The sequence below is a fragment of the Garra rufa genome, chromosome 9, assembly GCF_049309525.1.
Source record: "Garra rufa chromosome 9, GarRuf1.0, whole genome shotgun sequence".
In the NCBI taxonomy this organism is placed as follows: domain Eukaryota; kingdom Metazoa; phylum Chordata; class Actinopteri; order Cypriniformes; family Cyprinidae; genus Garra; species Garra rufa.
In genome coordinates, this window is record NC_133369.1 from 11,082,801 (window position 1) to 11,098,297 (window position 15,497).

A 15,497-nucleotide genomic window follows, 5' to 3' on the forward strand; every position below is an offset into this window, starting at 1 on the left:
TTGGTGAGCAAGTGATGTAATGTTAAATTTATAACTAACTCATCTACATCTTGGATGGCCTTAGGGTTAGTAAATTCTAAGCCAATTTTCTTTTCTGGTAAACCACTTCTTTAATGTATTGTGATATGTACGTAACAGTGGCCTCACCTGGCTGGAGTTCCCAGTGCACATTTCGGGTATGTCGCAATCATTGACAGCCTCACGACAAAGTATGCCCATAAACTCCAGCTACAGAGACAGCACAATGTTCATTAAGTTACACACACACACACAAACAGAAGGCTACAGCGTTTTCTTGTACAACTCAGTGCCTACCTGGCAGTTCTTACAACAGAGACCATCACTGCATTTGGCTCCCTGAGTCAACATACATTTCTTGCAGCAGTTTTCTCCTTCTCTAGCACACTCCTGCAGAAAGACAGAAAAAAAAAAAACAGATTACATAAGCAGTGTCAGATTAATGTGATCATGATGTTGATGTAAGATCACTCACGGCTGGGCTTCCACAGTCACACTCCTCGCCTGCCTCCACAAAACCATTTCCACACTCTGGAGGATCCAAGAGCTGCAGAACAAAAAAGTTATGTTATTTTGCACATTTTTATTTGTATATTCATTGCATTATTATTATTAGACACAGATATTGCAATTCAAAAGAGAAAATGAGTGACTGAAAAGGTATCCGATGCTCACCAAGGCTGCATTTATTTGACCCGAAATACAGTAAAAATAATAATATTCTGGAATATTATTACAATTTAAAGTAACTGTTTTCTCTTTAAATGTATTTTAAAAGTGTAAATTATTCCTGTAATGGTACAGCAGAATTTTCAGCATCATTACTCTAGTCTTCAGTGTCACATGACACTTCAGAAATCATTCTAATATGCTGATTTGTGATCAAGAAACAAACTATTTAAGCAATGTTGAAAACAGTTGTGCTGCTTAAAGTTTTATTTTATTTTATAACATTTATGACATTAACCTTTTATTTGAATACAAAGTTTAAAAACAGCATTTATTTAAAATGGAAATATTTCTAACATTATAAAAATGTCTTTACTTTCACTTCTGATCAATTCAATGCATACTTGCAGAATTAAAAATATTAATTTATTTAAAAAAAAAAAAACTTTCTGACACCAAACTAGCATATGCACTACTGCTCAAAAGTTTGGGCTTTTCGTATTAAACATTTTTAATTTTTAATGTTTTTTTTTTTTTAAGTTTCTTATGCTCACCAAGGCTGTGTTCATTTGATCAAAAATACAGAAAAAATGTAATGTTGTGATATATTATTATGTTGTAAAACAATGTTTTTCTGTATTAATACAGTATACATTAAAATGTAATTTATATCTGTAATTAAAGTTGAAATTTCATTATCATTACTCCAGTCTTCAGTCTCACATGATCCTTCAAAAATCATTGTAATATGCTGATTTATTATCAGTGCTGTCTTTTTTTCTTCTGTTTAGAATTCTTTGAACAATAAAAGGTTAAAAAGAACTGCATTTATTTAAAATAGAAAGGTTTGCTAACAATATACTGTTCAAAAGTTTGGGGTCAGTAAATTTTTATTCCTTCTTTTTTTGAAAAAAGAAAACAAATTATTAACCTAAGATGTGTTAAATTACTAAAAAGTGAACAGGGATTTACATAATAATGCACAGATTTACATTATTAAAAAATATTTCTATTTTGAATAAATGCTGTTTTTTTTAACTTGTTATTCATCAAAGAATCCTAAAACAAAGAATCACAGGTTCCCAAAAAATATGTGGATAATTCTAATATTAAATCAGCATATTAGAATGATTTCTGATGGATACTGTGACACTTAAGACTGGAGTAACAGCTGATGAAAATCCAGCTTTGCATCACAGGAATAAATTACATTTTAAAGTAAACATTTTTTAATAAAATAATGTTTTATAAATAATATTATTAAGAAAAAACATTATTTTATATTGTAATAACGTTTTGCAATATTACTGTTTTTTTTTTTCAGCATTTTTGATCAAATAAATGCAGCCCTGATGAGCATAAGAGACATATATATATAAATAAAACTTTGTGAATAAGCATTTAAATTTTGTGGAAACCCATGGCATATTTTCTGGAGTTCTGTAGGTGCAGATTCTGTGTGGGTTTGGTGACGTAGTAAAGAAAGTGATTGCTATGAACACACAGACAGAACTGAAGTGGGTTTACCTTTGAAGGTTTGTTGAAGAGACACGCACCACCTCCGCTGTTCAGGAAATCATGATACTCTTCCACGTTACAGTCAGAAAATCTCTTGGGTAAGTAGAAGCTGTTAGAGAGAACCACAAAGCACTAGAGTCATACTGCCTAACTTACTTCCACCCCCTTTGATTCATACAACCACTGAGATATAATAAAAAAGAGTGTTTTAATGTTAATCAGAGTCTCATTGAGCTTAAACCGAAAAACAACAATTCTTACAACAATTCAGTCACCATGTTTACATGCACATCATTTTCTGATTATGGTATTCTAGCAGTTATTTTACAACAACAAATTCTTAAGTAACAATTAACAATTCCTAAATGCTGCGCATATAATCTTATTACAAATAAACTAAGATGTGTAGATTATTTTTTCTACTACTCCTATGCAGGAATACTGGAGGTGCTTATCAGTAGTGGATAATTATTTTTGTTTGGCCTTATGTATATGTAAATAAACAAGTGAATATTCCAATTATAAATAAAAAAACATTTATCATTATTATGGGTAAATGCCAGCTGCCAAAAAGTTCATGTAAACATGGTCACTGTTCTAATGGGGGCAAATACTGCTAAAAATTATAGGCCTGGGATAGAAAACAAGATTAATGTGAACTGTAAGCATTAGTTTGGTTAGATATGGTTAGAAATGGTTAGGTGGCTACTGACCAGCAGAGGGCAGGACTCAGACACAAACAACAATAAAACACACCATACAAACAAACACAAAGGCCATCAGTCAATTCCCTGTGTTTACAGGCAGATCTTGACCTTTTCAATATGGTGGACATGCACTGTATTGCATTGTATATAAATAACAGTTCCTAAATGCATTCACATCTACATTTACATGTATTCATTTAGCAGGCACTTTTATGCAAAGCGACTTACAAAAAGCACCATCAATTGCCAATATTGGTGGCACTGAATGTAAACAATGCCACTGAACTGAATGAAACTCATAATTTTGTTGATTATTGCTGCTGAAAATGGTCTTGGACTATACTAATCAGTCGGACCGGGGAAAAACATTTGGAGTAGCCTACTATAGACTGCCAAAAGTTATTAAAAAATCAAGGAGAAGAGTGCAAAAAACTGTCTGAGGAGGCGTTTGTGGTTGGCCAACCTGAACCAGGATTTCCAGGGCAAGAACATTTATGACAACATTTATGTTTGTTCTTATCATTTTCAGTCAGGTAGGTGAAATATTAGGCTAATATCTTAATTAATTAATAAGCTTCTCTATATGATTTAGTAGCTTCCAGACATTTTTGCCAAGGTTTAGACAGCATCAATTAGCAGAACAACGTATTCAGTAATACATTAACCCTGCAATCCATGTTGTTGTTTAAATCCAAGTATCGCCATTATGGCCGCACATCCGGGTAACTGACCAAATTGTGACGTACGTGCAAACCCTCTACTGAAGACATCTACATCCTAAAAAAGGGATTTCCCAAACTGTTTTGTCATATGAATGCATTTTGACACAAAATATTTACTTGAAGTTCCACCTGATATTTTACTTTGTTATATCAACAGTGTTGGGGGTAACGCATTACAAGTAACGCAAGTTACATAATAATATTACTTTTTCCAATTAACTAGTAAAGTAATGGATTACTTTTTAATTGACAAGAAAAAAAGTGAGTTACTTTTTTACCCCATTTATTGATTAAAAGCTCTACTGTCCCCATGTTGAGAGAAATTATGAGTAGTGTTATATAACAGTATTCCTCAAAATGAATAAAAACAGTGAAATTCAACTCAAAATATGACGCAAACCTTCAAAAACATGTCAAATAATGCAAATATCCTTTGTATTTAATGCCATTTTATTAACCGATGTCTTTGCTGCCGACCTTCGATGATCCAATTCATCCATACTAATAAGCAAAAATTACTCAAGATAATCTAACATTTGTTTTCCTTTTTTTTTACTGCTAAAGAGTTGTCATTTTTTCTTCTGCGGTCTACTGTACAGAAGTGAATTGACTTTTCTCTAAGCCTGATGCTTTTGGTGTGAAAAGGCTTTTACATTTGCCAAAAATAGAACTTTTTATATTAAAAACAAACAAGCCCTGTCTAGAGTTAAAAAGTAATGTAATGCATTACTTTCCATAAAAAGTAACTAAGTAACGTAATAGTATATGTAATATTCAATATTGTAATACATTACTATTAAAAGTAACTTTCCCAACACTGTATATCAATAATATTAATATCTGATTTTGTAAGCAAGTCAAGTTTTTTTTGTACACCGAATGTTCAGCCACCGGAATTTATAAGAATAAGCGAAAAGACCGAATAAATTACACCGAACAATGACGTGACATGATCTAATGCAGGCACGCACTAATGCCGCAAACATGTCAGCAGTGTGGAAGCACTTAAAACTGTCCAAAAAAAGACAAGCGAGAGACTATTTAGTCTTCGATGAGAAGAGGAAGGAGTGGTTGTTGCTGGTTATTGTATGATAATTAAAAACGCGAAATGGCCTTAAACCATCAGAAAATAAACTACAGAACGCTATGATTTCTAATACACGCACAAATTGTATGTATTCGGACAGCATTGTTTGAGCTCATTACCCAAGGTTCAAAGTCCAAAAGTGTGAGAAAAATCTGCGCTGAAACAGCGTAATGAGAATCATTCATAAATTTGCTGTCAACAAAAATAAGTACAGAGGTCTTCTTGTTAAAGTAAAAGTCAACATTTATAAATGTTATAATTTTCCTGTTATTCTGTAAAATAAAATAATAAGTAGTACAAAAATAATGATAATAATAACAACAAAAAACAGTTAAATTTATTATAAGAAAAAAAAATTATTATAAGTGTTCAAATTGGGATCTGTAATATTTTCTAATGTTTTAAAAGAAGTCTCCTCTGCGCAGCAAGGTTGCTTTTATTTGTACATTAAAAAAGCAGATGCCTGATTTAAGAAGGGGGTCTTAAAAATGGCCAAAGAATATTATTTTACTAACTTAATAATTGTCAGTTAAATTGTGCTTTGTTGGTAGGCTATAATGTCTACAGGAGTGTTAAAACTATTCAGTGTTAAATACATATTTTTAAATGGTTTTGTAAAACCAAAACTGTAAAAAGCACATTTTGGCTATTTAATTTATGCAATGGTGAAAAAAAATGGGCAAAATACATGGGGGGAAAACACAAAAAACCTTTTCGGTTTCGGCCAAGAATTTTCATTTCGGTGCATCCCTAGTTTTTAATGTTTATTTTAAAAGTATTTGTGGTAACACTTTATTTTACGGACTAATTCTCATTAACTGGTTGCTTATTGGCGTGCATATTACTTGCAGATTGTCTGTTTATTAGTACTTATAAAACGCATATGAATGGCCTTATTTTAAGTCGTGCACTAAAAAACACCCTGCATTTCACAAAACCTAGTCCTGGTTCAAAACTGCTCTTTTTAGGTGAACCCTCTTATCATGATGACATTTGCAAAGCTTTTAGTTCTTCATTCTTCTATATATCCATCTACTACACCCTCCCTTCAATGCAAATCACACTTTATCCACTTGTAAACACAGAGGCGTGGCAGTACGCTCAAAATCCTACGAGAACGCTGAGCAATACTCAGCCTGTATCAGCCGGGTCGCTGCCCTCAATATCCTGCAGAGATCATTCCGAAGCAGTAAGCAATATTCCAATCTGTGACAATCTGCAACAATGCAGTTTCAGGAAGCCCTAACCGGCGGCCGAGAATCAATAAGTGCATATCTCACATTATGCCGGGTATGAGCGGTTACTCTTCGTTTACCAGACGCTGAGTGTGTTCCTGGAATATTAGGGCACCATGTCTTACCTGCTTGAGCATGGGTAATTAATTTTAAAGTGTTGCAGGCATTTTCACAGGATTGTTAACAGCAGGAAGACACACTTAAAGGGGAGAACAGAGAACACAAAACATCCTGCCACATTAACACTGCAGTTAGTGGATCAGATCGGACATGCAGGCTGCACGGAAAATAAACTTCTCAAAACATCCATCAATGGAGAGACAGATCGGCATGAGCGTGTCTGTCTGAAAGGCCATTGATACCAGTGTTAATAACATGAGCCGTGAGAGTGTGCGGTAGCTTTTAGGAAATGATGGATACATATATATCAAAAACAAACCAGAGGACTTTCTCATACTCAGAAGTTTCGATTGTTTGTCCCAATAGTTGCATATTCTCCTGATAGTGAGAAAGTGCTTAGATAGGTGTGGCGAATACAACACTTTTTCTCTTAGTTTCTGATCTTCTATGTACGATATTTCAGTTTGGAGGTCCAAAGGAGAAGTTAATGACTAATATATGTGTTCAGAAATATGAGTTGTGAAGAGAAGAAGTCTTATTTGAGAAGCTAAGCAAACAGCAAGACGGAGGGTGAACACACTGAGAGTGCTGGTGTGAATTTCAGCTAACGTCCTGTCAGTAAGCCATTATACATCAGAATTGAAATGTCAGTCACTTTTGATCTGATTGCTACATAAAAGAGGACTTTTGTCATTAGAGTTAGACTGTGTGTGTGTCACACAGGCTTTATGACATTTGGCATTAGCATGAAATCATGATCGTTCTGTTCTTTTGAGTGTGAATGACTGCAGACATTCTTAAACACTTTAAAGGGGTCATATCAGAGAAAATTTAATTTTCCTTGATTTTGTGCAATAAAAAGGTACATACTGCAAGTTTTAGAACTCAAAACTTTCCCTACATTCCAAAAAGAATGTTGTTTTTGAAACTATGCTGCAAAAAATAGCTAGTTATAAAATCTTCATAGTTACGACCAAACAAGGGCGTCAACTCGTGTTCAGCTATTTGGTTTTGGTGTTGATTTTTTTTTTTTTTTTTTGCAGAAAGATTTTTATTTTATTATGGGCGAGTTCAAACTATATTGTACCACTGCATTTTAGTGCCACGTTAAAAAAAAAAAAAAAAAAAATAAAAAAAAAATTATGAGATTAAAAAGTCGTAATATTTTGAGAATAAAGTCAAAATATTTCGGGAATAAAGTCGAAATTATGAGAATAAAGTCGAAATATTTCGAGAAAATGTTCTGAGAATAAAGTCGAAATTACGAGAATACATTTGAAATGTTTTGAAAATAAAGACGAAATGTTTTAAGAATAAAATTGAAATTTCGAGAATAAAGCTAAAATTTTTCAAGATTAATGTCGAAATTTTGAGAATAAAGTTTAAATATTTTAAGAATAAAGTCGAAATTTCGAGAAAGCCAAAATGTTTCAATAAAGTTAAAATTTCGAGAATAAAGTCAAAATGATTCAAGAATAAAGTTGAAATTCAAGAATAAGGTTGAATTGTTTCAAAGTCAAAGTTTCGAGAATAAAGTCAAAATGCTTCAAGAATAATGTAGAAATTTTGAGAATAAAGTTGAAATTTCGAGAATAAGTCAAAATGTTTCAAGAATAAAGTCGAAATTTTGATAAAAGTCGAAATTTCGAGAACAAGGTTGAATTTCGAGAATAAAGTCAAAATATTTCGAGAATAAAGATGAAATTACGTGAAATAAATTGTCTAAATATTTTGACTTTATTCTCGTAATTTCCACTTAATTCTCGAAATATTTAGACTTTATTCTCGTAATTTCGTCTATATTTTATAAATATTTCAACTTTATTCTCTTAATTTGGACTTTATTATCAAAATATTTCGACTTTATTATTGTAATTTCCACTTAATTCTCGAAATATTTCGACTTTATTCTTGTAATTTTGACTTTATCAAAATATTTATATTTTATTCTCGAAATATTTAAACTTTATTCTCGTAATTTCGACTTTATTCTCAAAACATTTAGACTTTATTCTCGTAATATTTAGACTTTATTCTCGTAATTTCGACTTTATTCTCAAAACATTTAGACTTTATTCTTGTAATATTTTGATTTTACTCCTGAAATATTTCGACTTTCGTATTTTTATTTTATTCTTGTAATTTTGACTAATTCTCGAAATATTTCAACTTTATTCTGCCTGTTTATTCTGGAAGGAAAATATTTAAAGATCTTAGACTGAAATGCATAATACGACCCCTTTAAACTGAGAGGAGCCCAATAATCCTCTATTAACAAAACATGTCCCACTATGAGCTATCAGCCAAATTAAAAACCAGTATAAAAGAGAGCACATGAAACTGCAGAATGTTTCAACACAATGCAGCTTCTGCTATATCGCTCCTTTGACTGAATAAAATTTGAGGCCATAATGCTATTAGATGGAGTGAGGGGCTGAAGTAACTCAGCAGCTGACTGGTCGACAGGACACGAGCGAGTAGCATGACACAGCCAAGCGTCTGCTCACCTGCTGTCCCATTCGGGATCGAGGGGAAACGCAAAAGGTATTAAAATACACGGATAAAGACAAACCAACACACACAGACGCACACTATGACATGAACGAACACCTATCGCGTCATACGTATATGATCACCTCACATCACAGCATTATTCAAACGACCACTGTATACATTTCTGACTGTTTTAAGCAAATATACTAATTACTTCTTGTTGTTTGCTATTCTGATAATACAGTTTTTAAGTTTGACTGGAGTATTAAATTGCTAAAAAAAAAAAGATCCAGGGCAAATTTGAAACTAGAACAGTAGAATGTCAAAATCCACATGTGAAATGTCAACAGTGGAGAGCTAAACATAGAATATTGGACTAAAATGATCAATAACACTTTCTCATGACATTTTGAGGATTTCACGTTCTAATTTTACCCAGCAGTCTATAGGTCAATCTTACAAAAGTGTCTTATTTCACCCCAGTATTAAAAGATAAAATGTATATTTTTGATTATAACATTTCATTTGTGCAGTTAAATTATTTTCATGATAATTAGGAACATTTATATTATTCTGGATGTAATCAGATGTTTTTGTGTAATGTTTAACTTTTATTCTTATTACTGTAATACAATAAAAATTTATTTGAGGCAGATTTATTACAAAGTAAATAAATAATATAATAATAATAAATAAATAAAAAACAAATATTTAAAATTTTTAATATGTAATTTAAATTCATATATATATATATATATATATATATATATATATATATATATATATGCGAACTAGTATATATATATTTGTGTATATATATATATATATATATATATATATATAAAGTCAAAAGTTTTTGAAGAGTAAGATTTTTAATGAATTTTTAAAGAAGTCTCTTTTAATTTTTAAATATTTTTACTATTCAAAATATCTGTTTTCTATATAAATATATTTTAAAATGTAATTTATTCCTGTGATTTCAAAGCTGAAATTTTAGCATCACTACTCCAGAAATCATTGTAATATTCTGATTTACTGCTCAAAATCATTTATTATTATTATTATGTTAAAAACAGCTCAGTAGAACTTTTTCAGGCTTCTTTAAAGAATATAAAGTTCAGAAGAACAGCATTTATCTGAAACAGAAATCTTTTGTAAAATTATAAATGTCTTCATCTTCACTTTTGATCAATTTAAAGCATCCTTGCTAAATAAAAGTAATTATTTCTAGAATTTATATATTCTAATTACTAAATTTATTTCAGATAAATGCTGATATTTGGGTCTTTCTATTCATCAAAGAATCCTGAAAAAATATATACCCACCTGTTTTAAATATTGATAATATTAATAATAATATGTTTATTGAACAGCAAATGAGCATATTAGAATGATTTATGAAGGATCATGTGACACTGAAGACTGGAGTAATGATGCTAAAAATGTATCTTTTATCACAGGAATAAATTACATTTTAAAATATATTCAAATAGAAAGCAGTTATTCTAAATAGTAAAACTACTTCACAATATTACTGCTTTTGCTGCATTTTGGATTAAATAAATGCAAGCTTGGTGAGCAGAAGAGACTTATTTAAAAACATTAAAAATCTTACTGTTCAAAAACTATTGATTGGTATTGTATATATATATATATATATATATATATATATATATATATATATAAGAATAAAGGATAACAATAAGGTTATTTTTGGCACATTACAGTAATAAGAACTGATTTTAGGGTGAAATGTGAATGTGAAATCTGCATATTTCTGCAGTTTTTGTGAGATTCACCATCACAGATTGTAATGCTAATTTTCCAATTCTAAGTCTCCAGTGAAAAAACAGGACACAGATATGAGTAAGCACTGAGACAGATGAATTGAGAAGCCAAATTATTTACTACCACCTAGTGGACATTCATGTAAAAAGTGTTTAAATCTGCCTCAAAGTTTCTCACAGGCTGCTATTTAACAACGTGACAGAAAGTGTTATGGATCAGCGAGTGGCACAAATTACGAACACTGTTACTTCAACTACATTTCATTTAAAATTATTTAAGCAACAAAACACAAAAACACAGACTCAGCACAAAGCAGGACAGGCTGTTTTAGTAAGACTAATATGCATTTCCAATAAGGTCTCAAGTTATGTGTGTGTTAGGAAATCTGGGAAATCTGCTTTATTAGAAACTTACCCAACATCATCCATTATGCAGCCAGACCATTTATCTTCACACTTGCACTCCCCTGTGAGGGAAAGATGGATTACAGTGACAAGCTTACTGCCAAAGCACACATGAAAAAAAAAAAAAAAAATGTGAGAATAGGTAACAAGAACACTCACCGTTTAAAATGCGTTTCTTATCAGAAAAGATGCCGATATTTTGTCCAAGTGACTGGGCGAGAGTTATAGCCATTTCTTCAGTCTTGCCATACTAACAAATCAGAGAAACAACACCCAAATAACAGACTTGACATAGATTCATTTTAATTATTTAAAAGTGTCTTGCATAAGCACACCACAAACCTCATTGACTCCGCCTCCTTTAGTGAGCGAGCAGACTCCGCCCATGTATGAGGCTCCTCCCCAATTGCTATGAAAACGGTTGCCCCTGGATTCAGCAAGCAAATGGATTAGAATGCTGTTTCACATGATCAAAAACCTAATGTTTGCTGTATATGTGTTTTCTTGATAACTTACGAGAAAAGGTGAACGGAGTCACACTTTTCTTTAATAAAATCTCTTCGGTACTTCATAAACTCTCGTAATGTCACCATGGGATCATCGTTGATGTTAAACCTGTTGTCTGCAGCCCACGTTTCCATCGCAACCAAGACAATTCTTGTGTTGAGTTGCTCTTTGAAGTACTGCAGATACAAACAAAAAAGAATAATTGAACATAAGAACATACAGAACTGCACACGTGACGACTGCAGAATAATGGATGTTTTTGTTGTTCATTCTAGTGCTCAATTTGACATATTGAACAACAGGCTGAAGCAGATAAATGGCAATGGTTTCTCACAGAGAGAGAAATAGAGGGATGTTTATGTGACTGTCAAAGGCAGACGGACTGACAAACAAGCAGATAAAGCAGCTCATGACATGACTGTCAGACTGCACAAGGTCTATTTGTCCTGGGAAACTGATGAGGATGAGCCTTCTGCAGGAATACTATCTGTGGCTATACAGTCTACGAACAAAATGATTAAAATTTTATATTACTAAAATTAATAAAGAAATATAGCTGCAAGCAGCGATTACCTGGGTTCAAGCACTTTGAACATTTAAGCATTTAAGCACATATAAAGCACATATAAAAAAGACATTACATATTATTTAGCAATCCTGTAACCACCATAATTCACCGACAAGCTGCACAAAACCATACAGACGATATCATCAAGTTTGCGCTGCTTCTCAGTGAATTACGGTTCTGTGCAATAAGCGATGCTCTATCTGAACGCAAACAGGTGATGGAGATATACTACTGATTATAGAACCGGCTTTACTGACAAGATGCGCATTGGATATCGCATGCAAGATATCGTGCAGCCCTAACAGAACATTTTTGGCAATTCTGGTAATTTCCCATAGAATTATGTTGGTTTTTTTATGTTTATGACTGTTGTAGTTCCAGCTGTGATCCGATCTCCCTAAAACTTTGCGTGCTTGTTTAGAATCACCTGTCACGTGTCCTCACCAGGATTTGTGAAGTTTTGAGTTTCGTTTAGGCTTTTGGATATATTTGGACAGGCCCCTTTTCTAAACGACCCCGTAACAGCTTTCCAAAGGATAAATTTAATTTTACATGTTTTAGATAATTATGGACCTAGAGAGTCCAGAGAATGGTACTGCAGTGCTTTTTATTTCCAGATTGAGCAAAAAAACCTAGGACTAGTTCGCAAAAGTAGTTCACCTTGTCTAATAGGTGCTCAAAGTTCATTGGCCTATGGCAGCCATGTTTTTTTGAGATACGCAAATTTTCTTTATTGCCTTTTGGCACTCAGGAACAATTTCCAAGCAGATAGGACAAACAGTTGCAAAGTATGTTTGGCTGTTTTTAATTTTTTTTCCCCTCTTATAGCGCCACTTAGTGGCTAAGTTCAATGACTTTTTCCATGTGACTTCATATTTAGCTCTAACATATACGTTGTAAGTTTTGGTGAAGATATCTCATTCTGTTTAAAAGTTATAGCCATTTTAGTAAAGACAGCCCAGCTCCTTTTAAACATTTTGGCGTGCGTCCCTTTGCAGTGAAGTTTCGAAAGTTAAACTTCTTTTGTATAAATATTGATATTTACTCTGCAGAGAATGTTCCTGCACTGGTTTGATTCTGATTGGGTGAAAAACCTTGGACTAGTTTGTAAAAGTAGTCCAAGGATTCCAACATAAGACACTTCAGCCTGGGATGAATGGGTTTGGAGTTGTGAGCGATATAGTACTTTTTATCACTGTAGCGCCCCGGTCAGGCCGATTGGGGTGAGCCTTGGTGACATTATAGATAGTACTACCATCCCTCAAAGTTTCAAGTCTCTATGACTTATGGTTTGGTCTGCCCGATCAGCTTTACGTGGACATTGCTGATCCTTGGCCATTCTAACAATTACAACAGGGTTTCAGTGGTACATGCTTGAAAAAAAAAAAATAAAAATAAGAAATGTATATTACTAGCAACTTACCAGATCAGCCATGTTCACAACAGATTTGGCGTAGTTGTTCGTTTGTCCAACAGAAAGCCGGTGTTTCTTGTACTGGGAAAAATGAATGTGAACACATGAATGAATGCATTACAGGCAGAAGAAAGGAAAACAATGATCAACTGGTTAATAGTAAGTTGGACTGTCTTCATCTTACCATCAAATGATCATTTATGACCATCAGCTCAATGTATTTGGTCTCATCTGCAACACTCCGTGGATTTCGCGTTATCTGTGTGAGAAAGTACATAGTGCGTCATTTTCCTGTAGTTTAAGACTCTGATCGACTCGGACACAATGACAAAAGATGGGAATCGTAAGGAATTTAATGATTCTAAACAGTTCTTTCAGTTTGAACAATTAATACGCAAAGAGTCAAAAAATTCCTAATGCATTCCAATACTATCTGAAACCTGTTAAGAAATAATGTGATTATTTAAGATCAGAACAGTACAGGGTTTTTAATATTATTCTGAATGCACTGAACTAGAACTATTCTTGATTCCAAATCCTAGTGACAAACTCATATCATCACCCTGCAGCATGCAAAACATGCTTACTGCAGAGAAACAGCTGATCTATACATAAGTGGCATAAGAGTCCATACAGCATTCCTGTAAATATTTCATGAGAGTAGGAGAGATGGAGAGAGAAAAAAGAGAGTCACAGAAGACACAGAAAGAGAGCAGCACCTACAACAGCATTGAAATCACACCAGATAGTCTAAGCTTAAAAAACACACACACCCACAAACACAAGCCATGTGCCATTAGTGTAAGACTGTATACACACCTGTCTCTTTTTCCTCGTGTGGGCGGCACTGGACAGTTGAGGGTTCTGGAACGGTGACTCTGCCAGATGAACTTAAACAGATATTAATTATAAGTATAGACAGTTGAGCACAAAGTGCATGCACACAAAACTAATTAATTCTGCTTTATTAATTATCCCCCATCGGCCCTAATTTATAGTGTACTCTATAAACATAATGTTTTTAACCTGAACACGAGAATAGTTCATACCTGAAGAAATGAAGTCCTCTGGGGGGTCCAAACCAGGAGACTGATAAATCATGTGCACATGAACCTCCTCCTACAGGGGAAGAATGCGAGGAAATGATAAGAAAGAGCACATAAAATAAAGCAATTCACATTTTTATCGAGGCAATTCTAAAAGTTATACATTTATTCATTACAATATGTGTATGCCTAAACAATTGTTTAATATTTTTACAGTTTGTTACAGTATGTTACAGGTTTGTTGTTTGACGGCGCATCATTAATCGGCCATACTGGCGGCACTGAAACAAAGCCACTTAACCGAACGAAACTTGCATATTTCGCTGATTACTGCTCCTGAAAATGGTCATTTTTTTGCTGTACTAATTGGTCGGACCAGGAAAAACATTTGGAGTACTACAGACCGCCAAAAGTTATAACAAATCAAGGAGAAGAGTGAAAAAACTGAGGAACAAAAGGCTTTTGTGGTTGGCCAAACTGAACCAGAATTTCCAGAGCAAGAATCTTGACAACATTGGTGTTTGTTCTTATAATTTCCAGTCAGGTAGGGGAAATAGTAGGCTATTATCTTAATTAATACTGCTTGTACATATCTTTACCACTTATTAACTTTAGTTTGCCAAAATATTGTGCCCTTTGCTGCTTGTTAAGTCCTTCTCTATATGATTTAGAAGCTTCCACACATTATTTTGTGGCTAAAACAGCATAAATTAGCATAACAACTTATTAAGTAATACATTAACTAGGCAATCCATGCTGTACTTGTCGTGTCTCGTTTACATCCGAGTAACGCCATTATGGCCGCGCATCCGGGTAACGTTAACTGACCAAATCGTAAACGGTGCAATCCCTCTATTAATTTGACTGAGTTTATGCAGAATTTGACTTAAAAAAATATATCTACCCTATTCACAAGCGTGACAACCATCTTACTGTGAAGAAACGGTTAAAGTTTCGAAAAGTTAAGCTAGAGAAGTGAAAATGAACGTTTTGACTAAGTTACCATATTTGCAGGAGCTAACGTTAGGTCACTTTCAACTTGATTTGCCTGAGACAAAGATCCACACAGACTGTGTCGTTGAAATTACAGAGTTGTCTTTTAAAAGGCCACTGTGTGATTCAAACACTGCTAACTGTAATAATTATCCTGGCTTTGTGTTTATTTACGTTACTTTACACTACAGTAAGTGAGCGCGCACGT

The 15,497-nt window shown here is 33.3% G+C and overlaps 1 protein-coding gene across 1 annotated transcript in view; it reads right to left on the reverse strand.

Moving 5' to 3' along the window:
- Positions 1 to 15,497, reverse strand: part of adam22 (ADAM metallopeptidase domain 22) — an 89,874-nt gene that overhangs the window by 16,774 nt on the left and 57,603 nt on the right. Inside the window, exons 7-18 of the mRNA XM_073846526.1 lie at positions 14,300 to 14,369; positions 14,070 to 14,140; positions 13,435 to 13,509; positions 13,260 to 13,331; positions 11,278 to 11,444; positions 11,104 to 11,188; positions 10,921 to 11,011; positions 10,772 to 10,823; positions 2,215 to 2,314; positions 494 to 565; positions 316 to 408; positions 148 to 228 (exon numbers count right to left, since the gene is read on the reverse strand). Coding sequence (XP_073702627.1) covers positions 148 to 228; positions 316 to 408; positions 494 to 565; positions 2,215 to 2,314; positions 10,772 to 10,823; positions 10,921 to 11,011; positions 11,104 to 11,188; positions 11,278 to 11,444; positions 13,260 to 13,331; positions 13,435 to 13,509; positions 14,070 to 14,140; positions 14,300 to 14,369 — 1,029 coding nt within the window. The remainder of the gene's footprint in view (positions 1 to 147; positions 229 to 315; positions 409 to 493; positions 566 to 2,214; positions 2,315 to 10,771; positions 10,824 to 10,920; positions 11,012 to 11,103; positions 11,189 to 11,277; positions 11,445 to 13,259; positions 13,332 to 13,434; positions 13,510 to 14,069; positions 14,141 to 14,299; positions 14,370 to 15,497) is intronic.